The 27243-nt window shown below is 38.1% G+C and overlaps 1 protein-coding gene across 4 annotated transcripts in view; it reads left to right on the forward strand.

The window, feature by feature from the left end:
- The window catches only part of TTC7B (tetratricopeptide repeat domain 7B), a 313914-nt gene that overhangs the window by 131330 nt on the left and 155341 nt on the right, over nucleotides 1-27243 (forward strand). For all 4 annotated transcript variants that reach the window (XM_027844965.1, XM_027844966.1, XM_027844967.1 and 1 more), the window contains one exon: nucleotides 6139-6276. In XM_027844965.1, the coding sequence (XP_027700766.1) occupies nucleotides 6139-6276 (138 nt within the window). The remainder of the gene's footprint in view (nucleotides 1-6138; nucleotides 6277-27243) is intronic.

The following is a 27243-nucleotide window of genomic DNA, read 5'->3' on the forward strand; positions in this document are numbered from 1 at the left end:
TTTAAAAGTTTTTTTTTTTCTCAGCATATTCTGCTTCCCACTGTGTAATGTTGTATGCAATATAAAACTCTTGTTGCTGTTCAGGCGTTTAAGTCATGTCTGACTCTTTGTGACCCCATTTAGGGTTTTCTGGGTAAAGACACTTGGAGTGGTTTGCCATTTCCCTCTAGCTCATTTTACAAATGAGGAAACTGAGGCAAACAGGATTAAGTGACTTGCCCAGGGTCATACAGCTAGTAAGTATCTGAGGCTAGATTTGAACTTGGGCAGATGAGACTTCCTAATTTCAGGCCTGGTACTCTATCCACTGTGCTACTGAGCTGCTCCTAATATGGAACTAGTTTGCTCTTATAGTTAAAAGTGATGTGAGTTTTCAGTTTTGAACATTTGTGGTATAGTAGAAGTAATACTGGACTGTGATCTGGGATGGTTGGTATCCATAATATGTAGAAGAAGGAGAGTTGGTTTTGGGATTAGGTCTTTGTGTGCATACTGACTTTGCCACTTAAAAGCTGAATGACCTTGGTTAGGTTGCTTCATACCCCTGGGCTCCAGTTATCACTGATAAAATAAGAGGCTTCTATTAGGTGAGCCTCTAGGATCTCTTCTAATCTGAACATTCTGTTTATTCTATTTTATAAATGATATCATTTGTGTGATTAACTAGTTGATCAACTATTATTTATTAAGTACCTATTACATCAGTCAATTAGTCAGTCATTTAACGTTTATTAAGTGCCTGTTAGGTGCCACGTACTGTTCTAAGTGCTAGAAATACAAAGAAAGATCAAAGTCAGCTCCTGCTCTGAAAGAGTGTAGAGTCTAATGAGGGAGACAACAGGTAAGCAACTATGTATAAACAAGAGATGGCCGGGGTACCTTGGAGATAATCCAGAGGGAAGGCACTAATACTAAGGGGGACTGAGAGAGGCTTCTTGCAGAAGGTGGGACTCTAGCTGGTATTTGAAGGGAGCCAGGGAAGCCTGGAGGTGGGGATGAGGAGGGAGAGTGCTCCAGTCTCTTTGTTAAATGCACATTGGATGCTAAGGCATTGTACTATGTGTTCCAAGTATAGTGAGAGACATTTAAAAACATGGGAGCACTATCCCTCTTCCCCCCTCTTTTTTCCAGTCTGGTTGGTAATACAGTCATAGAAGGTCAGAGTTGGAAAGGACCTCAGAGATCCTCTAGCCCAGGAGGTTCTTCACTTGGGTAGGTTTCAAGGTCCATGAACTTGGATGGAGGAAAAAATATTTATTTCAGTATAATTGGTTTCCATGGTAATCCTACATACTTTATTTTATGAGTTTAAAAACATTCAGAGAAGGGATTCATAGGCTTAACTAAACTGCTGAAACCCATCAGTGAGTTGGGGGTGTCTTCCCCAACTGTGTGAAGACTTCTCCTGGTGGAATGGGTGGATGAGAACGATTTGTTCCAACGGCCACGAAGGCGGCTGAAGCAGGCGCTGTGGAGTGCTTAGAGCTTGGACAGGCATTGAAGACTCCAAGGTCATCCACTGCATCCTAAGCCATGCACAGTCATCCTGACTTTTGTCCTGCCACTGGACTTTGATGTCTGTGGAAGAGAGAGCAAGACTGATGACTTGGCACAACTCTGCCTCACTTGAATCCAATTCATGTGCAAGTCAGAGCATCGCTCCATGATGTCATCGGTCCTCTTCAAAAATGAAAGCTGAACACCAAAGAGGTCCATGATGCAAAATAGGTTCAGCCTAGTTTGCCTCAATCCAACCTTGTACCTGGCCAAGAACAATTCTGTAACACTGCTGACAAGTGATTATCTGCTCTCCCTTTGGAAATCTTGCAGCAAGGGGAAACTCATTCACTTTAGAGACTGTCCATTAAACTTTGGGACAACTCTAATTGTTAGGAAGATTTTTCTCTACGTCTAGCTTCAGTCCATAATCTTTTTGCAACTTCTGCCCAGTCCTCTTAATTTCACTCTCTGAGACTAAATAAAGAAGGCTTAATTCCTCTTCTATGTGAAAACCCATCAAATACTTGAAGGTTGCTATCATGTAAAGTGCATTTGTCAGCTCCTTCATTCTGTACAGTATACCTCTCAATTAATGATTTGTTAGTTATTTTGATGTCATTGTCTCCTGGTTGATTCATATCTAGCTTTCAGTTTACCCAGGTGCTTTGCCCTCTCTCCTCCTACCCCCTTTCCCCTATCTTTTTCATAGGAATGCTTATCTAGGTATATCTTATCTATTCTGAACTTTTGAAGTTTTGGGCACCACATCTTAGTAATTACATTCGTAAGAGGCCTAGAAGAGTGAAAGATGTTAGCCTGGGGATATCTAGCCATGGAAAGAAGACTTTGGGAAGAAAGTATTTGAAGTACTGTCATATGGAGTTGATTTGGACTTGTTCTTCTTGGCCCCAGAAGACAGAACTAGAGAAACAGATTTAGGATTGACATTAGGAAAAGCTTCCAACCAAAAAACTATAGAATTGGCTGCCATGATAGGTAGTGGGCTCCTTCATCTTTTAAGTCTTCAGGAAAAAGCTGGATCACTACTTGCTGGAGATGTAGAAGGGATTCTCAGTTGTAGATGAGTTTGATTAGGATGGCCTTTGAGGTTCTTTGTATCTCAGATTTTAGAATTCTGGTTTCTTTTAAAATATATATTCCTTTTAAATGTCATAGTATTTGATTAGGCCCATTATTCTATCCTGTTGATATCTTCTTTGGATCCTGTCTCTGTTATCGGTCATATAAGCTGTCTTTTTCAGCTTCATATCACCTATACATTTGACAGGTACACTTTTCAAAATTTCATTCAAACATTGATAAAAGTATTAACCATCACAGAGTTAAGGACAGATCTTTGAATACTCTACCATTACTGATTATTCTTTGAGTCCAGTTATCCAACTAATTATGAACCCACTTGTAATCTAGGTCTCATTTCTTCATGTTGTCCACAAGCATAGGATAAGAGATTTTGTCAAATGATTTGCCAAAATTTTGATACACTGTTCTATAGAACATTTCCTTGGCCATCTCCTGACCTAGATATTGTATCAAAATAAAAAAAAAATGGAGTTAGACTGATGTGACCTGTTTTTGATGAAGCCACAATGCTTTGAGTGATTAATCACTGCTTTTCACTTTAATGATCGGTTGAAGGATTTTACCAAGAGTAGAAATCAAGCTGTTTGTAGCCTCTTCTCTTTTAAATAATTGGGATCACATTTGCCCTTCTCCACAGTTTTTTAGAAATAATTGAAAGTGGCTCAGGAATTCTCAGAGAATTTTCTGAGGAATACAAACAGAATACAGAAGAACAGGTTAAATGGAGAATAAAGTAGTGAATGGCATTAATCAGGGAAATTATTTTTGTCTTTATTAAAAACTGGAAAATGGTCATGTTAGTAGGGTCAAGATGCCTTCATCAATTCTTTTGTTTTTCTTTGGCTTGTCTTTTCTGTCATTGAACTTAGTCACCCTAGAAAGTAACAGGCTGTAATCCTTGCCCACCTGTGCTTATCACTTTTCAACCAGCTGGCACCTCAGGAATCATTTGTGTTTCGTGCTTTCCCCAGACTCTTCTTGGTCTAATAACCTCCTTGCATTTTATAACCTACTCTTTGATTAAGGCTATTTCATATTAGACTTTTAGGCAACAGTACCCTCATACTAAGTTTTCAGCCTTTGCTTGGTCATACTTAATATATCTGGCCCCAAAGGCAGTATGTCAGTTGGGGGGGGATGCATTTCATTTATCCCTCTTTGTCTTTAATTGAATAAATATTAACTGGTAGCCTTTAAAGTTGGAGGCACTTTGCATTAGTAAGCTTAGAATCCGTCAAAAAAAGATTTTTGGTTTTCGTAAACTCACTACTGTGTAGTAAGGTCCAATGACGCTATTTGACAATGATGCCAAATTTTCGTTAGAAATCAGAGCAACAGGTTCCTGATCAAGATAGTTATGTGCAAACTGTAATCATTCCATAGTTAGAAATTATGTAGAAATTAGTAAAAGTTGCAATTTTACCATCAAGAAAACTTGTTTCCTTCTCTATAATTTTTTTTATTTTTACAGTTTGTAGACAGGAAATAAATATGTTCAACTTCAGAGTCAAAATGAACATTACTCTGCTTTTTAGTGGTTGAGAAAATGGTTTATTTTTATGGCTGTATTAGCTATAAAGCAGAAACATAAATTTACCTGTTAGACCCTCTACCCACAAGAAGTAAGTTCAGGATTGAGTTGCTGTATATCATCATATCACATTATTTTTTGACTCTGATTAATTTTTCCATAAAATAAAGGGGATTATCAAACCTGCAGCTATATAATGGTAACAAAAACAACCACCTTAATTGTTGAAAAGCTAGTAGTGCTCACAATGATGTTTGAAAATATGCATCATATATTTGTAAACACAAGATTTCTGAACACTTTTCTTTTGAAATGAAAAATTTGATACAGCTTGATAGTTGATAAGGCCTCCAATTTTGATCTCTTACAAATATCAGAATTACTACAATTTTTTTCTCTTCAGAGTAATGGTTTTAGGACAGATAACATCAAGTAAAAAAAAATAGGATAAAGTTGTTTCTAGCAAGTCTTACTTAGTTAATCCATCATTTCTTTCCTTGGCTTAGAATTGACACCTGGATCAGGAAAACTTATGATGAAAATTTCGAGATAAGGCCTGCTCTAACAAGAAGTGATTCACTCAATGAGAAGTGCCCTGATTATCTTTTATTCTAACTTTTATGTTTCAGAGGAGGGAGTTTTGAAGCCAAATCCATACTGATCTATGGTGCTAACAGTAAATGCCAAGGAGTTGGTGCTGAAAAGAAAGGCAGTTCCTTCTTAGTGGGAGGCAGAGTTGGTAAGCAGGCTTTCAGAATGGCGTGAAGGAAGGAGAACATCAAAATGGCCATCTGTATGACCCCAGTGCTTACTTCATGTGCCACTTTGAGAACATAGCCCTGGGGGCCTTCTTTCTATCCTTACTGATCCAGAGTTATGAGAGACTGAGAGACCAGGCCTGTCAAATTAAGGCGGAGAGTACCAAATTTGAATCATTTTGGTCCCTGTAATAAGGAAAGGGGAAAATGAGCTGCTTTATCTATAATACAGTGTCTCTCTGGGAATCTGTAGAAAAATTAAATTTGAATGTTAATGAAAACAAGTTGTTTGTGAAGAGCATTTGATTTCTAGATAGAAGAGAATATTAAGCTTGAATGTCTACGATATATTTCTGTGCTAAGCTATAGAGGCATTAAATTAGAAAGGTGTTCTCTGTGGTATTATTTAAATAAAAAATCTGCTCGCCTCTTTCTATTCTGTCTGTTTTGTAACCTATATTCAATTATGTTTTGACTTGTGGTCCATTATGGTGAAGAGCATAGAAGCATAGGACCATAGATTTAGAGCTGCAATAGACTTCAGAGCCCATCTAGTCCAATCTCCATGTTTTACTGATGAGGAACTTGGATCTGATGAGGTTAAGAGACTTGCTCAAGGTCACACAGGTATCAGGGATGTGAGTGAGTATTGGACAGCTATACAGATTTTGTCACAGAGAAGAAAGGAAAACAAATCTCTGTAGGACCTGTTGATTTGAAAGCACCATTTCATGATGAAAGTTGTGGGAGTCAGGAATTCTCCTTCCCTCCCTCCTTCTCTTCCTTCCTTTCTTACCTCCCCTCTCTCCCTCCCTCAGAGGAATAGTGCCAAGTATCGGTTATCTGCCTACTGGATATATAGTTCTGCTCTCCTAAAGCAACACTATGTGTGCAAGGATTCCATAGGTGCATATGTGCATCTGGGGAGATAATTTTGCTTTGTGTTAGCTTTTAAATAGCTTCCTGCAGATGTTTGATTTAGGTACGAGCAGCCTTTTGAATCAGCCCCATTGTTCAAATATGAGAAATCCTGGTGCAGAACAGTGTACTTTTGTACTATAATGGCCAGCTTTTAATTGCCAAGGGTCAATTTGTTCCTCCTGTTCCTAATTTGCTCCAAGACCTGATCTGTACATTGTTGGCTCTGGGAGCATTTATGTGAAGAGTTTTTTAATAAATAGCAAGTAGATATTTAATCTATGTGCTGACCTTTCTCAAAGCCCTCTTTCTTTTTGATGTTCTCAGGCAAACCGAGATGCTGTATTGAGCAGGATACCAGAACACAAAAGTGACCGCATCATCAGCTTACAAAGTGCATCCGTAGTCTATGATCTATTAACTATTGCTTTGGGAAGAAGAGGCCAATATGAAATGCTGTCAGAGGTATGGCTTGTAAGTCACTGCGGTCAACTTAGTGGATGCAGCCTTGAAAACTATGAGATATGTTTATGTATGATGAAACTGATGTTTTCTTGAAAATAGATATGATGGTCAGCAGACCCACCTGTCTGTGTGGTTTCTACTGGAGAGGTTACCATTTCCAAAACACATGCATCTTCCAGAGTGATTTCTGTCATAATCAAAGGACTTTCTGGATTGTGTGTTACAGATTTTCATGTGAGATGGAATTAAAAAAAAAACCCAACACATTATTACATAGCTTCTGATAAGATTGGCACTTAAAAGCATAGTGTTTTTAGATTAGATTCTGTAAGGTACAGTTGAGCAGGATCCTAGAGCACAAAAGTGACCACATCATCAGCTTATAGTGTCTTACGGTCTTTTCATTTGTCAGGAAGTTATGTAGTCACTTAGCTTTTCTTAAACACTTCTGCGTAGAATTTTGAGTTTTCAAACTTCAGAAGAAGATGATTAATCTAAGTTTGCTGCTGTCTCAGTACAGTTTGCATGCTGAGCAAAGCATCAAATTACCATTGTGGCTAGATATGAGCTAGATACATTCTCAGGTAATTTTCTCCTTGGGACTTAAAAAAAAATCTGTATTTTGAAAATAATTAGTTTTCTGTGTTTGTTTTTCCCTTTTAAATTTTCCATCCATTGCCATAGCCTTAATGCAGGAAGATAAAAACAAAATATCAGAGTGAATTAAATAAAATTTTCTCCCCTATTGCAGCCTTGAGATCCCTCCAGTGTATTTACACATTAAACAGAGGCTGAGGGAGAACAGATGAGTGTTGCATAGCTTAAGTCTTTTTTATATATATTTTTTGACTATATAAAATCATGGTTAGCTATTCTTTGGGGGAAAAAAGTCACATTTGTAACCGTGTAAAGCAGTAGTCAGATGCCCCTGCATAGTCATGAGTCATTGTCCCTGGGCTTAAGCCATCCTTGGAAATATGCTGTGTTTTATCTGGGGAGCTATTCAGCATTATAGAGAATCCCTTATAATCCACCATCAGGAACATTTTACAACGGGTAATTTCTACAAGGTGATTTCAGTAGACCCACGTGCTGTTTCTGATGAAGGCAGTTCTCTGTAACATCAAGGAAAGTTGTACTTATCTGTGGAAAGTCATCTGGTGGAGATGGCTAGCTACGTAATATGCCCTTATTAGTTGATTTGCTTCATAGTTAGGTTCTTTTAAGATGACTTCTAACATCTTTTGAGATTCCTCTAACTTAAACATTGAAAATTTTCCCGATCTCTTAGTTTCAAACTAATGTTGAGTATAGTTGTAACATGGTAGTTAACATAGTGCAATCAATTCACTTTATGGTTTTAGTTATAAAAACTTTGTAAAGCTTTAATTTTTTTCTGCATCGGAATTCAGTCTGAGGTGCCCATCTTGCTTTTTGCAGGCTTAATGCTTTCCTGCGTATTGACTTCTCTTCATTTCCCAAATGATTCGAGGGAGACTGCTGTAGTCTTAGAAGCATTCCACTAAGAAAAGATCAGAGCTAAGGCAGGCATTTCCTTCTAGCATTGAATAGTCAAGGCTTATTTTCACCAAGATGATTTTTCATTTTATTTTCAAGTATAGTTTCCATCTTGTGATGACAATCTGTTGACTAATTCACTGGCCATATTTTAGCAATTTTCCTCAGACCCCCAAACTCATAAACTTAGTTCTTGAGTATGAAAGGATCATGTTTAAAGTGGGCAAGCGCTCTTCATCTCTACCTCTGTACTTAAATGATTAGAAGTGTTTATCTTATTTGGTATCTTGTTGGTTATATCTTTTATTCAAGTCTTTGGTATTCCCGAAAATCTCTACAAGATGACTTTTATTTCAGAATTTCAAAAGTGTCATAAATGAGAAGTCAAATGAGAAGACTGAGGACATCCATCTTGAGTTTATTGGTCTCCCATCCTCCTTTTTTCATTTCTGTTCCTTTGCTACAGTTACAGAGGTTGAGGTCTCTCTCCTTGCCAGCATTAACCACAATTCTGTCCTCTTAATGCACACCCCTCCCAGCTCCTCAAGGAACTTGCCTGTCCATTGTTCTTATTCTCTCTCTCTCTCTCTCTCTCTCTCTCTCTCTCTCTCTCTCTCTCTCTCTCTCTCTCTCCCCCCCCCCCTCCCTCCCTCCCTCTCTCTCTCCCCCCTCTCTCACTCTCCCTCTCTTTCTCCCCCTTTCTCCCTTTCTGTCTCCGTTTCTCTCATTTCTTTCTTTATTACATCTTTCCCTTCTGTCTATAAACATGCTCAGATCTTCCCCTAAACAAACAAGAAGCCTCCCTTTAATGTTGTTATCCTCTGAAATTTAACATCTTAAAATACCTCTTCTCTTCATTTCTAAATGTTTAGGAAAATAATCTATGATTGTTTCCTTTACTATACTATTCATTCAGTCCTCAACCTCTTGAAGTCTGATTTCTATCTCCACCACTCAACTGAAAACTGCTGTCAGGGTCCCTAGTAAACTCTTAGCAAATATGATGGGTTTTGCTTAGGCTTCATCTTGTAGCTTTAGACTCTGTGGACTTTAATTTTCTGGATACTTTCTCCTCCTGTGGTTCTTGTGACCCTGGTTTTTTCCTCATTCCTGTCTATTTAAGCATTCCTTCGTGGTCTCCTCTTGGTTCATTTAGTATTTTCCTGTCCCCTAAGGGATGTCCCTTAAAGCTTTATCTTTGGCCCTTTTCTCTTTCTATAGGCTCTCTCTTGGTGATCTCATACACTTCCATGACTTAAGATGATCCCAAGTCTATATAACCAATTCTATTCTCTTTGCTAAGGACTAGTTTCAAATCTCCAGCTGCCTTCTAGATAGTTTCATGTGGCTATCCTGACAATACCTCAAACTATACACATTTAGAACTAAACTCATCGTTTTGTTCCCTGCCTGGCCCTTCCCCAAATTTCCCTCTCCTCTACTCAGTCGGGCCAGACTCTTAGCATAATGTTTGACTCTTTTTTCTTCCTCACTCTCACATATTAATTGCCAAGTGTTATTAATACTGTTTCTATAGTATCTTTTGAATCTGCCTCTTCCATGCTCTTCTCTTCCATCTCTTCCACTCACACTGCCACCATCTTAGTCTATTGTAATAGCCTCCTAACTGGTTAAAATGGTTAATGGGAGTTGAAGCCCAAAATAAATAGGGTGAGATTTTCTTGAGTAAATTCAGTTCACCATGTCCAAATGAAATAACTTGCTTAGTTACTGAGAGAACTGGTGGATTTGGTTGCTCAGACACTATCAATAATCTTGAAATTTCTAGAGAGGTGTCCTTAAACTGTTGTCTTGTATCTCTCTTCCCTTTAAAAGATAAACTCTAAGAAAAATCTGTGTACTCTCATTTTCTCCACTTCTTTTCCTCTTACTTATGAGCTTTTTTCTCATTTAGCTTCTGACTTCATTACTCAACTCTCCAAACTTATCAGTGATCTCTTACTTGGAAAATCTTGGTGGTTCTGCTTGTATGACCAATCCTTCTCAATCTTCTTTGCTGGACCATCATCCATATTACACTCCCTAGATATGAGTGTGCTCCAAAGTCTTGTCTTATGGCTTCTATTCTCCCTGTATACTCTTTCTTAGTGACCCCATCAACTTACATGAATTAATTATTGTCTGTGTGAAGGTAACTCACAGATCTGTATATCTAGGCCTACGTCACCAGTTGCCTGTGAGACATTATGACCATAGGATATAGACTTCTTAAACTCAACATGTCCAGAACAGAATTCGTTATCTTTTCCCCTAGCACCACTCCTCTTTAGAACTTGCCCATTTCTTCCAAGGAAACAGCCAGTTTTCCAGTTACACGGGTTCTAACCATGGAGTCTCTCACCTCACATTTATTATTATTATTGATTGCCAAGTTTTGTCAATTGCACCTTTATAACTTCTCTCATGTTTCCCCCCTTCTCTCTGCCTATTGTTTCCTACTTATTCTCCTTCCCTCAAGACTTTTTCCTCTCTAATTCATCTTTCACACAGCTATCAGTGTAATATTTCTAAAGCACCAGTCAGACCATTTCATTTCCTTGGTCAAAAGACTCCAGTGGATGCCCTGTTACCTATAGGATCTAATGCAGATCCCTTTATTTGTCATTTAAAGACCTTCACAAGTTGGCTGTAGCCTGTCTTTCCAATCTTAGTCTACCTTACCCCTGTCATGTGCCTGTAGTCCAGTCCAACTGCCTTTCTTGTTGTTCTTCACATGTGTCACCCTATCTCCCTTCCCTATTCCTTGGCTGCTTTCCAGTTCTGGAATGCATTCCTCTTCATTCCACCTCTTAGAATCCCTATTTTCATCAAAGCTCAGCTCAAATACCTCTCTCTAGGTGTGGCCTTTTCTGAACCTCACAACTGCTAGTGTGTTTCCCACCGAAAATGCCTTGTATAGTGACTTTCCTGGATTTTGCCACCATGCCCTGTCCTCTGACTTTGCCACCATGACCTCATGAATTTCACCATCATGTCCCTGTGTGGATACCGTCTCTCTCCCACTCTGCCTTTCCTACTTCCTTTTATGTGTTGCTGCCCCTGGATCCCTCCTTCCCCTCAGTGACTCCTCCTCCCGTTCCCCCACCCACCCACAATTAGAATGTAAGCTCCTTGAACATAGAGACTGTCTTTTACTTTTATTTGTATCCCCAGTGCTTAGCATAGTGCTTGGAGCAGAGTAAACATATAATAAAAACTTTTTTGCCTTGTAGCCTAGCTAGAGAGCTGGCCTTAAAGCCAAGAAGACCCGTGTACAGGTCCTGCCTCTGACTCATATGGGCTGGCAAGTCATTTAACTTCTCATACCCTGGGTAGTAATGTTTCCACTTCTTACTCATTGAATTATTGTTGTTGTTTTGGATTGTGGGGGGAAGGAAGTGAGTCTGTGATTTCATTGATATAGGAAACTCCCAATGAGGAAATACTGCTATAGACTGGCACCTTCTTTGTAGTTTAGACTTTCAGAGTGTTTGCTGGGGCCCTGATAGGTTAAATGACCTACCCAGGGTAAGTGTAGAAAGCCTCAAAAACCAGACCCAGCCCTCACTGTGAGCTGTGACCTTGGGGAGTGTGTCTCTCTTTGACCTTAAAGGACCTAATAACCTAGCTGATGCCCAACTGGGTCCCTGCCAGCTGGGCTTCATAGTCACTCTTTTCTCCTCCCCATTGAACAGAGGTAAGGGGAGAGGCAGCTGTGAAGAATGGCTGAGGGTAGTGGAGAGAACGGATCTGTAATCAGAAGACCTAAGTTCTAATCTTTGATTTACTACTTTTTAGCTGTTTGATTGTAGTCAAATCACTTTTCCTATAAACCCCAGTTTCCTCGTATGTGAAAGGTGGGGTTTGATAGCATCCAAGCTGTCTTTCAGTTTTCTGATTCTATATTAAATATTATTCTTACTGTTGTTCTTACTTTACCCTGCTTACCTGTATACTATCTTTTTTATACAGAATTGGTATGGGAAGCTCAATGATACTCAGATTGTTAAAGTTTGAATTCCACCTGTCCAAAGTCATTTTCCTTTACAGGTTTGGGACTTGGTCCAGCCCACTGACCAGTGGTTTGGAATCATTTGGTTTGGAATTGGCATCATTGTTGTTAACTTAAAGAGACCATGAGTGAACTGCTGGTATCTTTAGGACTAAATCCACAGGTGCAGATCTGGTTATTCTAGAGCTATTGCCAGTGGGAATTGATGCCATAAGGCTGATTCTGTATGTGAACTTGGTAGTGCCAGATGGACCTGAATTAGCTTTAAGAATGGAGCAAGTGAAATAATTGTGTCAGTTACCAGTTTTCCTTGATCTTGCCTATTTTCTGTCCTTTTCAACTACATGTTTATCATGTAAATTAAAAGTAATATGACTGATTTTTTTAAACATATATTCAAATATACACAGAAAAGATTATTGGCCCTTTCAAAGTATTTGTTGTGGGAAGCTCTGAGCCTCTTTCATAATGCTACCATTTTCAAAATATTTTTGGAATTGCTTTTTAAAAATTAGTTTTATGTACTCTGGCTTTGTAGATATATACGTAGGCAGGTTACTTTTTTTTTCTTTTTTGTTTGTTTTTTTTCTTTTTCTTTTTCTTTTTTTTTTAGTCTTGACTCTCATCTCTAATACTTGCACCATCTGCATCACAGAAATATTATGAGGAGAGGACTTCATCAACCTTAAAAGTGCTATGTTAAATGTAGGTTGTTACTGTTATTACTATTACATTAAAATTCATGTGGCACAAGTCTGGTGAATGTGTTGGGGGATTAAGCTGGGGAAGGCTCATTTTGCTCTCAAAACAGATTTGACTTTAATGAAATTGACTGGGGAAGGGGGGAGGGTATGGCTTGTAAATCAGCATTGAAGGCAGTTTTCCAAGAGAACTTAATATATGAACTCCTTCTGGAAGTTACTGTCTGACAAGGGATGACACTCATTTGGAAATAATAAGCTCTATCATGTTTCTTAAAATACCGTAGTATTTTAAAGGATCTGTGACAAATGTTATGGGCACTATGTATGTTAAGATTACAGTCCTTCTATTATATAATAGAGAATTTTCTTTAGTTGATGTGGCCAAAAAAAATTAATTACTGGGTGGGTGGCTTACCTTCTGGTAATGAGCATCCAGATTTAGCTAGGCTGGTCTTCATATAACTGACATATCATCTGTCACCAGGCCTGTACTCAGAGCCATTCCAGCTTGGTAAGAACTTAGCTCAAGCTTTCATTGCACTGGCGTGACCTCCACGAACCCAACATCATTCTTAGATTCTATTCTCCCCCCTCCCCCCCGCCCGAGAATTTGTGCTGTTCCAAGTTCTGTGGTAGGTGTCAAGGAGACAAAGGCAAACACAGAACGGGCCCTGCCTTCCTGGAACTTCTCCTGGAGCCCATTGTCTTCTGCTGGTTCTTCCAGGATGCTGATATAGTGAGGAATTATAGCAGGACTTTAGTGGAGGATTTATTAAAAATAACATATTAATTTATATTAACACCCTACCTCTACCCATTTTTGATACACAGTTTGTATGAAATTGTATCCTTGTGTTATGTCCGTTGTCTAGAAGCAGAGCTTCAAGGCATACTTAAATACCACTTTGGAACAAGTTTGTTACCTCTCAATATACTGTTCATGGCCCCTAATTATGCACACTAAGTACCTAGATAAAAATGATTAGGTATATGTTTAAGTTAAGCATTCTCTGCCCACAATTCACCAAGTGACTTTTCCAGCCATGGCACCAATCCCTCCATAAATTCCATCTGGAGAGGTTCTAATTTTGCAAAGCTTTTTCAGTTATGCAGCAATATGTCCTACTTGGACAGTGGCTTTCAAAGGGAAATTTAAAAGACTTCATGTTAAAATTCTCTGTGTTTTGAATGCTAATTCCTCTTCACATTCCTCTGTATTCTTTCATTATGTATCATTTCTCACTCTTATAACTGACACCAAATTATTTTATCTCTTGGGTTTGTGTTACAAGTCAAGATATCCTTCAACTCCATATTCTTGAGTTAATTACTGATTAAATATTTATTTTGTGCCAATTATATACTAGTCCTACCACATAATCCTCTTACCACATTTGCTCACATCACCTACTGATGTGATTCAGACCATTAATGACCCCTTGAATAGTTCTGTGATTGCTGCTCTACCTGGATTGGCCTTCCTTTCTTTTTCCTTTTTTTTTTCCTGGAATCTATTCGGGAGAGTCAACGTGCATCTACCTTTCCTTCCCTGTTGTTTTGTTCTTTCTCGTCTTGAAGTCTTAGCTCTTCCTTCTCCAAACAATTTAGCACATTCTTCCTGCCTTTTGGGTCCCTTTGTGTTTTTGTTTAAAGCTGATGAAAACTGCCACAGGCCTGATGTAGCAGTTGTCTGTTTGCCATGTTGCCTTTCCAGTGATGCTCTTTTCTTCTTCATATTGGCCTCATTTGGCTAGTATTTTTTGGATTTCACCATCTAGGACTATTATGTGTTCAGGAGTAGTGAACCCACTCTCTTATAGAAACTGTTGTTTTTCTCTTTCTTCCATCCATCGTGCTGAGGTTCACAATGGCGAGTTCTTATTCGGCTACAGGATTGGCTGTATTTGCATGTTGCCCACATGGGGCCCCTTTCAACCAGACATTGGACAAGTATGATGACATTAAGGAAACACCAACTGAATGTTTGTCACATCCGTCTTCTGACAGTTTTATGCATAACATATAATGTTTATCATATTGCCAAAGCTATGACTTTTCATGTTTTAAGGACTAATTTTGAGCCATGCTGAAAGGTTTGTGTAGGAAGGAGAAAGCTGCTTTTTTTCTCCTTCAATTTAAGTAGCAGCTCTAGTTGGCATGACAACCTAAGCTATTAAAAGTAAAGCGTCAAGCACTGTCTCCTCTTTTTTAGAATGAACTAAAGCTGCTAAAGAGATTGGATTTTTGCCATTGACTATTAATGGCTCAGTGGTATAAAGCCTTTTTTGAAGGGTATATGTATGTCTACTATATATAACACTTTAGATACAAAGACTGAAATGTTATTTTTATTCTGTTTAAAATTATATATATATATTTGTTTATATAAAATCTCAGTAATATTTGACATGTGCAGCACGTATAGTAAAGGTATGTTCCTATATCACTGGATTTAAAGATGTCAAGCAGCACTGAGAATTACATAGAATATTTTTATGGCTTCCTGGAATCATAGTGTCAGAATATTTAGAGGTGGGAGGGGCCTTAGAAATCAAGTCAAACAACCTCATTTTATAGGTCATAAGAGTACTGAGGCCTAGAGAGATTAAAGGACTATGCGTAACATCTTCCATGTAGTGTGTGACAGTCAAGTTTTAAACCTAGGCCCTCTGCCTCCAAATCCACTTCCCTTTTACCTTCCATTTTCTCTTTTGGCTTTTTTTTTTGAGTTACTAAAGGTTATCTGATTCAGACATGAGTCTAGTTTAGCTATTACTCACTAACCCATATATGTTCAGGGTTTAAACAAAATTAGAGTGGGCCAGATGGAAATGAGGCAGTGGATTATATTTATATTTTTATCTCTCTTAGCTTTTAGCCTAATACATTGCATATAGGGAGCACTTAATAAGTGGCTGAATAGTAGATACAATATTCTTGGTTTTCTTTCTTTGTTTTTTAGGGAAAATTCTATTTCTCAATAAATTCTGAATAAATTCAGTTGGTAAGTAGAAGGTTATAGAGATGAACAGGAGAGATAGAAAGGCATTTCCAAGTAGGAATGGGGCAGATGCACATATTGCAAATTTTTACATTAGCCCTTCTGTGATGTACCAGGAAGGTTCACCTACCTGAAGACCTTACTTACTATTTTCTGGTGTTTTAAACTCTGCCATAATTACTCTTCTTTATGCAGTCGTCTTAAAACACACCCAGGAGAAAGGATCTTCTTAGGCTGAGACAGAGAATTTGAATAGAGATAAGTATGCAGTACTGGGTGGTACGGTGGGGAAGAGGGGGGAGAAGGGAGGAGGGGATGCTACACAGAGATAGCGTTAACTTTGTTCTCATGAAGAGCTCCCTAGTAATCAAAGGTGGCCACAAATGGATTGGGTTCCCTTAGGAGGCAAAGGGTTCTTTACACCAAAGGAAGAATTTGAGCCCAGCTCATCTGACTCTGAGTCACTGGTTTCATTGACATAGGTCAGTTACTGTTACCATTTTATACCATATGTATTTCTGTCTCCCTCTCCACTTTGTCCTGTGTGACAAATGTTGGAAGGGGATTTTTTTTTTAGAGTACTGTTTTGACTGGATATTCTCTAAGGTCGTCTTACACTTTACATTCTGTGATTTTTGAAAGGATGAATGAGTCCTGGCTTAACAGCAATTGATATGAAAAAGATTTGGGACTTTTAGTGCGCTTTTGAGTTCAATGTGAACTAACAGATGTTATGGAAACTAATGTTGTCTTAGGCTTAAGTATAAATGGATATAAATATAAAGTCCTGGGGCAGCTAGGTTTGCAAAGTGGATAGAGCACTGGCCCTGAAGTCAGGAGTACCTGAGTTCAAATCCAGCCTCAGACCAAACACTTGACACTTACTAGCTGTGTGACCCTGGGCAAGTCACTTAACCCCAACTGCCTATAAAAAACAAAAAACAAACAAAAAAAAATAAATATAAAGTCCAGATACTCATATTCTGCACTTGGTAGGCCCCATTTGGGTATTTTGATTGTCACTGTCAAACTAAAGTACGTTGAAAGGAGTACAACCAGGATGAGGAAGGGATATAAAACCATTTAATAAGACGACTAGTTGAAGGAACTGGAAATATTTATCCTGGAGAAAAAAAGATTGACAGGCTTGGGGAAAGTGATGGCTATCGTAAATATCAGAAAGATTATCATATGAAAGAGAAATTAGACCTTTTCTCTATGGTTCCAGAGGGAAGAATTGGGACTAGTAGGTGAAAGTTAAATCAAGTTATATTTTTGGTCAGTATAAAAAACATTATGACAATTAGAGTTGTCCAAAATGTAACATCCTCTGGAAATACTCAGACAAAGGCTAGATAACTACTGGTCAGAATGTTGAATAAGAAATTCCTGTATGAGCTAAGGAATAACTAGATGACCAGTAAGTTTCATCTAACTCATAATACTTTGTGATTCTTTTAATGGCATATTTACACTAGAACCTTAGATTGAATTAGAATCACAGAATGTTAGTTAGGAAGTACCTTGAGGCCATGTGGTTCCACCTTATATCCTTGTTTCCTGAAACGTGGTGGTCTAATCTCTGCCCAAACATTTTGCTTTTTGCCATTTTTTGTGATAGTGCTGTCATGGCAGCTAGGTGGTGGAGTGGAGAGAGTACTGGCCTGGAGTCAGGAAGACCTGAGTTCAAATCTGGACTCACACACTTACTAACTGTGTGACCCCGGGCAAGTCACTTAACCATGTTTGCCTTATTTCCTCAACTATAAAATGAGGCTAATAATAGCACTTCCAGAGTTGTGAAGATCAAATGAAATACTTGCAAAGCATTTAGCACAGTGCCTGGCACATAGTAGGTGCTATATAAGTGCTTATTCTTTTCCCTCCCTTCATTTGTTAGAAAGAACTTTCTTAAATTGGGCCCAAAGTTTGTCTTCTTTAACTTTTAGTCATCAGTCCTAGTTGTGCACCCTAGAGCACCGTGGAACTCTATGTAGCCCTTCAGATATTTTGAAGACATATGTTAAGTCTTCTGTTGATTGTTTTTTCCAGGTTAAATACATGTAGTTCCTTTAACATTTCCTCACGTGATGTAGTTTCTATCCCTTCAAACTCCTTTGGTCAGGGTCTCTTTGAAAATGTGTCCAAAACTAAACAGTATTATCTCAGATGTGTTTTAAAGAACTAAGAGTATATGCGATTGAATGGAGGGACCTTTTCCCTTCTCTGAATAATTTTTAAAATATGAACTTAACATAACAAAAATGAATAGTCAAATAAATAATTAAGAATAAAGTCATATGTAAAACCATAAACTGCCAAAAAAAATTCTAGTGTACTAAGTGGAAAATAACAATAATATTATAGACTGTGTCCCTTTCTGTTCTTTTTTTATCTATGTACTTATCATATTTTGTTAGATTATTTTATGTAGCCTTCGTTGTTGTTTCTATTATTGTTTCTACCTTTGTCCTCAAACATCTCTCCTCCCCAAAAATTTTTTGTTAGTGGTATATAAAATCTTTAAGTGTACTAATGGATCACCTCTTTCAAGAAAGTTCTTTGTGAAGTGAAGAATCCTATTGTAATACAAATAATTACTTCTGTAATTTTTTTGTTTCATTAGCGTAGCTTTCTATATAGACAAAAAATAACTTTAAAGTGTATTTTAATATCTTTAGTTTTCATTAATTCTACTTTTTCATATTGCATCATTTTGTATAACTTTTTTATATCTTTGTGTTTTTCATATTTTCCATTTTATGACACCATTATATTTAGTTGCATTATCATATCATGACCTATTTTACAATTCCCTAGTTATTGGACATAAAGTTTTTTTTTAGCTGTTTACTCTTATAAAGCAACCAACTGTGAATATTTTTGTACAGAAAGTTCTTTTATTCTCTTTTAATAGCAACCTTAGGATTAGTGACTATTGGGATCAGGGTTAAAAGGCGTAATCAATTTTGTAAAAATTTTGTAAAGCAAATGACTTTCCAAAAAGATTGTACAAATTTTTATTTCCAGCATCTGTGAGATAATGTATCTATTTCCTTAAAGTTCTGAGAGTAATTCCTTTTAACAGTTTTGAAACTGTCTTTACTAATTTGATGAGCACAGTTATATCTAAAGTTGTTTTAGTTTGTTTTCTCCAATAATTGAAGAGAGTGAAAAATTACTTTACTCAGAATTTATGATTCCTCCTTCAAGAATGGTTCCAAACCACCATTTTTTCCTCCTAGGAAATGGGTCATACTCCTGTAAATTTTTGCCACTTCTTTATACACTTTGAATGTCAGGTTTTTTTCAGATATGAATATGGCCATTCTTCCCCCCCCCCCCCCCCCCCCCCCCCCCCTGCAACGGTTTCTTTTCTTTTTCTTTTGAATACGTTATGCAAAATCCACCTACTTTGTCTGCATTCATTTCTTGTATTGTTTAATAAAAATTTTTATTCCTCCTGCTGTGGAGATAAGCTTATTATTTCTCTTTTTGACAATTTAAGATGTAAATATTTTATTTAAGGGATAAGGGACTGGATCTATGATGTCATTAGTACAGGGAACTGCTAGGTGAGGTATCTCCTTCTGCCAATTCAGGTCGACGCTTTCTTTGCAACTTAGAGTCTAGAAAGTTGCCTACAGCGCTGAGAGATTTAGTGACTTACCCTAGGTCATCCAGCCACTATATGTCAGAGGTAGGACTTAAACCCAGGTCTTCTTAGCTTTGAGACCAGTTCTTGACCCTTACTTGATTCCATACTTCCTCTCGTATTTTATTATATGTATATTGACATGTGTTATATCTATATACATTATACATATTTTTACATATGGAAAGAAATTTTTAATTAAAATTGTTGGAAAAACCAGAAAACCATATGATTACAGATGTGATATACTTGCATATGTGCATTTATTTACACACACATATACACACCCTCTTACCAGATCAGTTCTTTCATTAGTCAGGGTCAGTAGAACAATTGGTATTTATTCTATTTTGTGATTCTAAGTAGGGATCACATTAAATCAGCATACTGCTATAAAGTTGGCACAACAATTTTTTATTGAATAAAGATTCTTTTGCTTATTGTTTTGTAACTTAGGGTTGCACAATAATTTGATTTTAAGTTTTCTCCTGTGACTCACTGATACATTTGTCTTTCTCCAATCCCCTCCTCTCCCCTCCCTCCCCCATCCAGGGCAAGACAGTTTTGATATATGCTTTGATATTTGGCTGTTCTCCCTTGTCAGTTTTTTTGCCCGTAGTTCCCCTTAATATTCTTGCCTATTTCCTTTTCGTTGTCAATTTTGTCATTTTTGGCATAATTTTGTTAAGTAGGCTATTCATACTTTGGTATGGAACCAACTACAGATTAGTTTGGGAAGTATTGAAGTTTTTTGCCATATTGTCTTAACCTAGCCATGTGCATGGGGTATCCTTCTTGTCATTTATTCCTTTTTTCTCATGATCTTTTCATATATGAATTTTTATAGGTCTCATGTGTGTCATGATAAATTAATTCCCAAATATTTGATGTATTTCTAGATGACCTCTAAAGCTCTTTCTACCATTAAAAGCTCTGTATTTCTGTTACTTCATCTGGATTCTGGGTGTTTTTTTTTTTCCAATGTTGGAAAAAATATTTAATGTTTAACAGTTTTGCTAAAGGGGGGAGGGGCTTTGGAAAGCTAATTACAATTCTTGCAGGTTCAGTGATTATTTTTGAAATCCTTTTATGAGGTTGATTTAATACCTAGATCATACTTTTCCCTTAGGAGTTCATTAGATTGTTCCATTATATTTGCATATTTTTAAACCAATCCAATACAGCAAGCATTTATTAAATGCCTACTATGTGCAAGATACCGTGCCAGGAGATAATGACAAAAGGAAAAAAAAAAAACCAATTCCTGTCCTTAAAGAATTTAGATTCTACTGGGGGATACAACAGGTAAATAGAAAATTATATTCATGATATTTTGAGGAGGAGGATGAAAGTACTAACAACTATGGGAGTTAGGAAGGGCTTCTCTTAGAAGGTGAGATGAATCTTGAAGGAAGTTTGAGATTCTAAGAGAAGGGGGGAAGGGAATATATCTGAATACATCTGGGCAAAGGCTGGGAGGTAAATGAGAGTGCTGGGTTCAGGGAACTGCATATAAGTCAGCTGGGCTGGAGTGCAGAGTGCTGAAAGCAGAATAATTTGATTTAAGCCTGGAGAGGTAGTCTGGAGGCAGACTGTGAGTGGCTTTGAATGCCAAACTGAATGGGTGTCTTATTTTATTCCAAAGGTGGTAGGAGTAAGCCACTGAAAGTTTTTGAGCATGGAACTGACATGGTCTGTACATGGTCAGATGTGTGCTTAAGAATATTATTTTGGCAGCTTTGCGGTAGTTGGAATGGAGAGGGGGGAAACTGGGAATCAAAATTGGAGGTTTGTTTGTCAGTTCCAGTGTCCTGATAATCCAATGATCCTTGTGTATATGATAATAATCCAAAGGGGACTGGGGCATCTTCTGCCATCAGGGGGCCCCTGCTCTGGAGGACTGTTGAGTATTAGACAACAGCAGCTCCTAGGTGGGTCAGACTATTTCTTGTTGTGTCTGACTTTAAGCGCATAATTAGGGAAAATCTCTTAAAGTTTAGGCTTGGCTCATATCTAGAGTTTCCTTAAAAAGGAGTAGAAAGGAATTTAATTTGTAATGTTGATCTGGTATAGGATGGTTGTTTCTTCTCTTCATTTAAAAGAAAGGTTTAAAACACAAAAGAATCATACCCACATGTTGACAAAGACTTAAAACATAATAATAATAATAATAATGATCATGATAATAATAGCTAACATTTATATAGCACCTACTATGTGCCAGGCACTGTGCTAAGTGCTTTACAAATATTATCTCATTTGAGCCTCACAACAACCCTATGAGGTAAGTGCTGTTATTATCCTCATTTTACAGATGAGGAAACTGAGGCAAGCAGAGGTTAATTGACCCACTCAGGGTCACACAGGTAGTGAGTGTTTGTGGCCAGATTTGAATCGGGATCTTCCTGATTCCAGACCCATCGACTCTATCCCCTGCGCCACATAGTTGTCCCTCTTTGCTGGGAGAGGGAGACTTCAGACATTAAAGCATAAGAGGTGTCAAGATAGGGAAGGGAAGAGAGTGTAGTCAGTGGAGGGGAGGGGTGATGACCTTTGGAAGAACGGAGGCATTGGCGGATTGGACGTTGTGGTGAAGACAACAGATAAGCAGAGGGAGACACAGATTGGGATGGCAGATCGTGACCAGAGAAAGGGATTCCCGAGTTGATGAGCACGGATGCGGAATCCTTGTGGGCGATGGCAAGGTCGAGGGCCTGGCTGTCAGGGGATAGCCGTGGTGAGGCGGAGGAGTAGCTCATGGGAGATGAGTCTGTTGAGGAGCTGCGAGGCCAGATTGTTTGAGGGGGCATCGGTGTGTATGTTGAGATTGCCCCCTAGTGTGAGGGCAGGAGTTGGAGCCAAGAGGATCGAAAGACACCATCACAGAACTCTGAGAGGGAGGACAGGACAGCAAGTGTGATAGCTGCCAGCGTGTTTGTTAGGTGATTAACATGGACTGAATGAATTCCAAAGGAGGAAAGATTACTGGGAGGTGATGGTAGAGGAAGAGCCTGGAAGTCTGGAAACAGGGAGCAGGCAGTATTCCAACTCTCCCATCATGACCAGCAAGTCCAGGGCATGAGGGAGAGTACAACCAGTACTGGAAATGATAGCCAGGGAATCTCTGCCGGCAGGGATGAACTCACTCTCAGTGTGGAGGGAGTTCACGTGTGGAAGAGGTTTGGGATGAATCTAGCTTGTTGCCTATGGACAGACATTTCAGAGAGCACACTAGAAGGGCTGGGTAGATTTGGAGAGGAAGGTTAACTTGAAGGGGATAGGAATAAGGGATCAAGCAGAGGGGAATGGAGAATAGGTTTTGAACCATGGCAGCTGGGAATTCAGAATCACTGGGAGGGTGTGGGTGTGATAGGTATGTTAATAATTGAGGAAATGAGTTTCAGTAGGTTATCATTGTCCACGATGGTAGAGCAACAGGAAGCTTGTGCCCTTCCAGGCATCCTGGAATTGAAACAAATTTAGCCTTGGTGTAAGGAAAGACTTCCTAAAAATTAAAACTATCCACAAGGAGTGTTTGCTGCCTTTGGAGGTGATGGGTTCATTAGCCCTAGAGGTGTTCCAGGAAAAATCTTTGTTATTGAGTAGATTCTTTTCAGATACAGAATAGACTAGATGACTTCTAAGGCATCTTCTAATTTTGAGGAACTGACATTCTCTTTGAACTGTGAGGTGTCTTCTGTAGAAAATTGTTTCTAAAACTGCATATTCCCGTCTTATATTTTCATAAAGTAAAACTTCAGTGTATGAATAGAACACTGACATGGACCCATTCTCCTTATTATAGGGGGACGGTGATGGAAGAGATTCATAAGTGAATATGGCATTTTCTGTGCATTCCTCAAACTCAGAGTTGTGTTGTTCCCCATCCCCTTCTAATAACCTAACAAAAGACTGCTTTATTTGCATCTTATATGTCTACAAAACTTGCCATGTGTAAACTTTTTTTTTTTTGCTACAAGGTTCTTATCAAATAGATTTTGGGGGAGCTATTTTTAATTTGCTTCTTTAAAGAAGTTTTATTTGATAATCAAATGACAAGAATTGCACTGGACAGTCAAGGTAACTGAGGTCTAATCCCACTACTGTCACTACCTAGATGTATAACTTTACAGGAGTCACTTACTTACTCTGTGGCCTCATTTCTTCACCTATGAAATGAGGGGTTTGGACTGGATTAGCAGTTCTCAAAGTGGTATATGAATTCTCTGGGGTCTTTGAGGTCAAAAGTATTTCCATAATAGCACTGATACATTTTTTGCCTGTTAAAGTACTCCTTCCTATATATCTGTGAGGCCAGATTTTCTTCATGTACTTCAACCAAAACAACATATTGCAGCAGATTGAGTGCAGAAGCAGATAGGAGAATCCAGCTGTCTTCTATTAAGCTAGACACTAAAGAGATTTGCAAAAATATGTAAAACAATGCCAATCTTTTCACTGTTTTTTTTTGAAAATTAGTTATTTTTCATAAAAATATGTTATTTATGTTAACATGTGATGGGTTCATTTTATAATTCCTAAGGAAATGATCTTAGTCCATGTAGTTATATAATGAAGATAGTTTATTCTTAATAGTGATGAGTTTCACCTCAATCAATCTCTGTACTGCACTCCAAACATATTTGGTGAATTTTTTCCCCTGTATATCTGAGGATGCTGTCTTATCCTTGAATTCAGAAAAGAGAATTTGACCTTTTCTAGTTCATATAATTGGATTTTGTGTGCCAGGAAGGTAATTGCTAAATCATTTTTTGTTGTTGTTGTTTTTTTTTTTTTTAACATCAGAACAGCTTCCCATTCTTGGATCCCCTGAAGCTGGCATGGTTTATACAAGCCAAAATAATAAATTGCAAATGAATTGGCTTCTTGTTATAAAAAGCAAACAGATTTTTTTAGAGTGATATTTTGACCACTACTCAAGTGATTAAGTACTAATTAAAGTCTTAATTATTGCTTTTTGAGGACTCTACTGAATAATTATGTTATTAATGTTAATGTTTGATTTAAAGATGTGACAGTGGTCTAATTGCAGATAATAGATTTCTCTTTCATGTTAGTAATAATCCTGCTTTCCTCTTGTTACCTAATTTATCATCTGTTAATTGATTACTCTTTAATCTATATTTCTGATTCTGATCCCTCACCCCATTCTACTCTTTTGTTTCCATTTCAATGACTGACACCTGAAACTAAAATGTCTTAGATAACTGAAATTATTGTGTTCTTCCCTAAACAGGTACTTCTTAGTTTACCTTTATCACTGGTAGAACCACCAATTTCCTACTTCCCTAAACTTATCAAGTTAAAATAATTTGACTCTTCTGACCATTACCCTCCCATATCTAATCCATTGTGTACTGCTGATTCTTCCTACGATATTCATCAGATCTGCCTGTTCTTTTCCATTCCCGTAGCTGATGACTTCTTTTAGGTCTTTATTATCACATATCCAGATTATTGAAATAACTTCACGCCAAGCTGTTGACAGAGTTCTGAGATACTCAGAGTAGGTGAGATTCTACCAGGTAAAGCTGTTCTTGGACAGATTTCTTGGGTTCCCAAAGTTTTCAGTCAGATTTGCATCTTCATTGCTTTATCATAGTGTTATATTTTAAATAACCTGGAACTCTATCCTGATCAGCCTTTCAGTTTTTAAGTCTCCATTGTCTATGCCTGTGAACTTTTCTTATATGTATGTGTTAGACCAGAAAGAAAACGTTGGTTTCCTGCCCATCCTTTGGGAATAGGGCTAAGCTAGCTTATATCTATTAAAAATTATAATACCTAGTGGGGAAAAATAAAATACTAATAAAAGCTAAAAAAAATTTATAGTACTTCACGTAACATCTTAAAGGTTGCAAAACATTTCACATGTATTATTTGATTTGCACCTCACATCTTGAATAGTGATATTATTTCCATTTGCAAAATGAAGTGATTTGCAGGGTTCACACAGCTACTGAGTGGCAGAGCTAAGATTCAAACCCAGCTCTTTGGGTTCTTTGTCCACTCTTGTTTCTAGTACACTCCCCCTACAGTGTAGAAGTATCCTCCTTTTGATACCCACCCCACCTTCCTTATTTTTCAGAGTCAGCAGCAAAACGAATAGGGGAAAAAACCTGACACCACATAAAGGAGTTTAGCCCAAAGGTCAAAGTGGAAAGTTGGAAAGCCCAGGGTCTTATCATAAAACACAAATGGGTAATCAAATGAGTTGAACTAAAAAGATTATCCAATAAATAACCAAATTCATTTCTTGCCTATTTACTTTCTAAGAATTTGTATAGTAAGGGTTTTATGTAAAGTTATTTCTTATTTTATATATTTATTTGATTAGTGGCCTGTGCTGATCCCAGTGTCTAACCTTTCCCTGCTCTAAATTGTCCTACATAAAGCTCTTAATGGTTGCCATGGCTAAAGAATCTGTCACCAGGAAACTAGCTTCCTAGTGAGAAGCCTTTCCATACTTAGCTGAGTTGATTTTTAGACAGAAGGCTCAACCTGTCCCTTGGATTGTGCTCGAAGCCTTTCCAGAACAATGGAGCTGTCAGGGCTGGTGCCTTGTTGGCTGGCATAGTCAGCCAACTCATAGGTGATCCAGGCCTACCTCCCTGCCATAATGAGGCATCAGTAGGATTTTGTGGAGTAGTGCAAAAAACTCCAGTGATCATTTTAAAAGTCTGCTTTTATTAATGAAGCAGTGATTAAACATTTATTAAATACCAGCTATGTGGCCTAACACTGTGTGCTAAGTTCTGGGAATAAATTTTATCCTTATAAGAAAATATAATGTCTTTCTATTTTCTTTCATGCCCAACCTTCACAACTTCACTTTCCTCCCAAGCTCACAAATTTCATTTCTTTGACATCCCATGTATGATATGGGATTTTTTTAAACCAATATAGTTTATTGATATGTTGAATCGAGTCTTTCTTGATTATTTCATAATTATAACCTTCACTCACCAAATATCTATTGTCCTGTCCTTTTTTTATCTCTATACCTTTGACTACAGTGGTCCTGTGCCTAAAATAGATTCCTGTACCTCACCATTGAAACTCTTCCCTTCCTTCAGGTCCATTTGGGGTACTGTTCCCTTGCTCATGATTATGTACTCTCCTGATGAGAGAGAAAGAAACTCAGGTTGATACTTTCATGTCATCCTGTGAATCACCCTGTCCTAGGGCTACTATGCATCACAGGCTTATTTCAGTACCCACCTCAAAAAGACTAGCCTGAATCCTCGGCTTTGTCCTGCCGTCTGTGGAGAGATGAGACTGACGTGTTTGCTTCCTCTAGGGAACAAGAACATGGATAGATGGGACAAACTCCTTGGATGCTCGGTCCTGTGGGCAGAGACCACAAGTTTAAAATGACACAGAAGGATGCAGGAGGATGCCTAATACCCACATGAATGCAGCAGTTACTTTGTTTTTCTCAGCCCTGCTTTGTAGACAAGATGCCTCAGAATCAATAGCGCCAGACTCAGGATTCCTGACATCAGGAGAGATGCCAGTGATTGTTGTGAATAGGCCTGGCCTGTCTTCACGCCCTCCTACCAAAGGACACCTGAGTTCAAATCTGGGGTCAGACACTTGTTAGTTGAGGGAACCTAGGCAAGTTACTTAACCTCTAGATGCCTCAGTTTCCTCATCTATATCAGGCAGTTAATAATAGCACCTACCTCCTAGGATTGTTTTGAGGATCAAAGGTGATCATGAATGTTCAGTGTTTTACAAACAGTAAAGTCCTATAACTTTTAATATTATCATTATTATTAGTAATAATGATAATAACAACAATAATAACACTAGCTTCCTATTTCCTCTACTGCTACACTTGTGGCAGGAGATTTTGAGCTTGGCATGGATGACTTCTATGAGTCTGCTTCTCTTGATATCCATGACCTTGGTTCATGGTGCCATTGTCACTCTACTTCCATTCTCCTAGGCTGTGCCTAGAGCAACTTTGTCACTGCCTCCATGATTAGACCCAGATATGTCTGATGCTGCCACAGATAATAAAGTCCTGGTTTTCTCCTGCTCATTCAGGGCG

Source organism: Vombatus ursinus, unplaced genomic scaffold (genome assembly GCF_900497805.2).
Source record: "Vombatus ursinus unplaced genomic scaffold, bare-nosed wombat genome assembly UNPS02014945.1, whole genome shotgun sequence".
Taxonomy (NCBI): Eukaryota; Metazoa; Chordata; class Mammalia; order Diprotodontia; family Vombatidae; genus Vombatus; species Vombatus ursinus.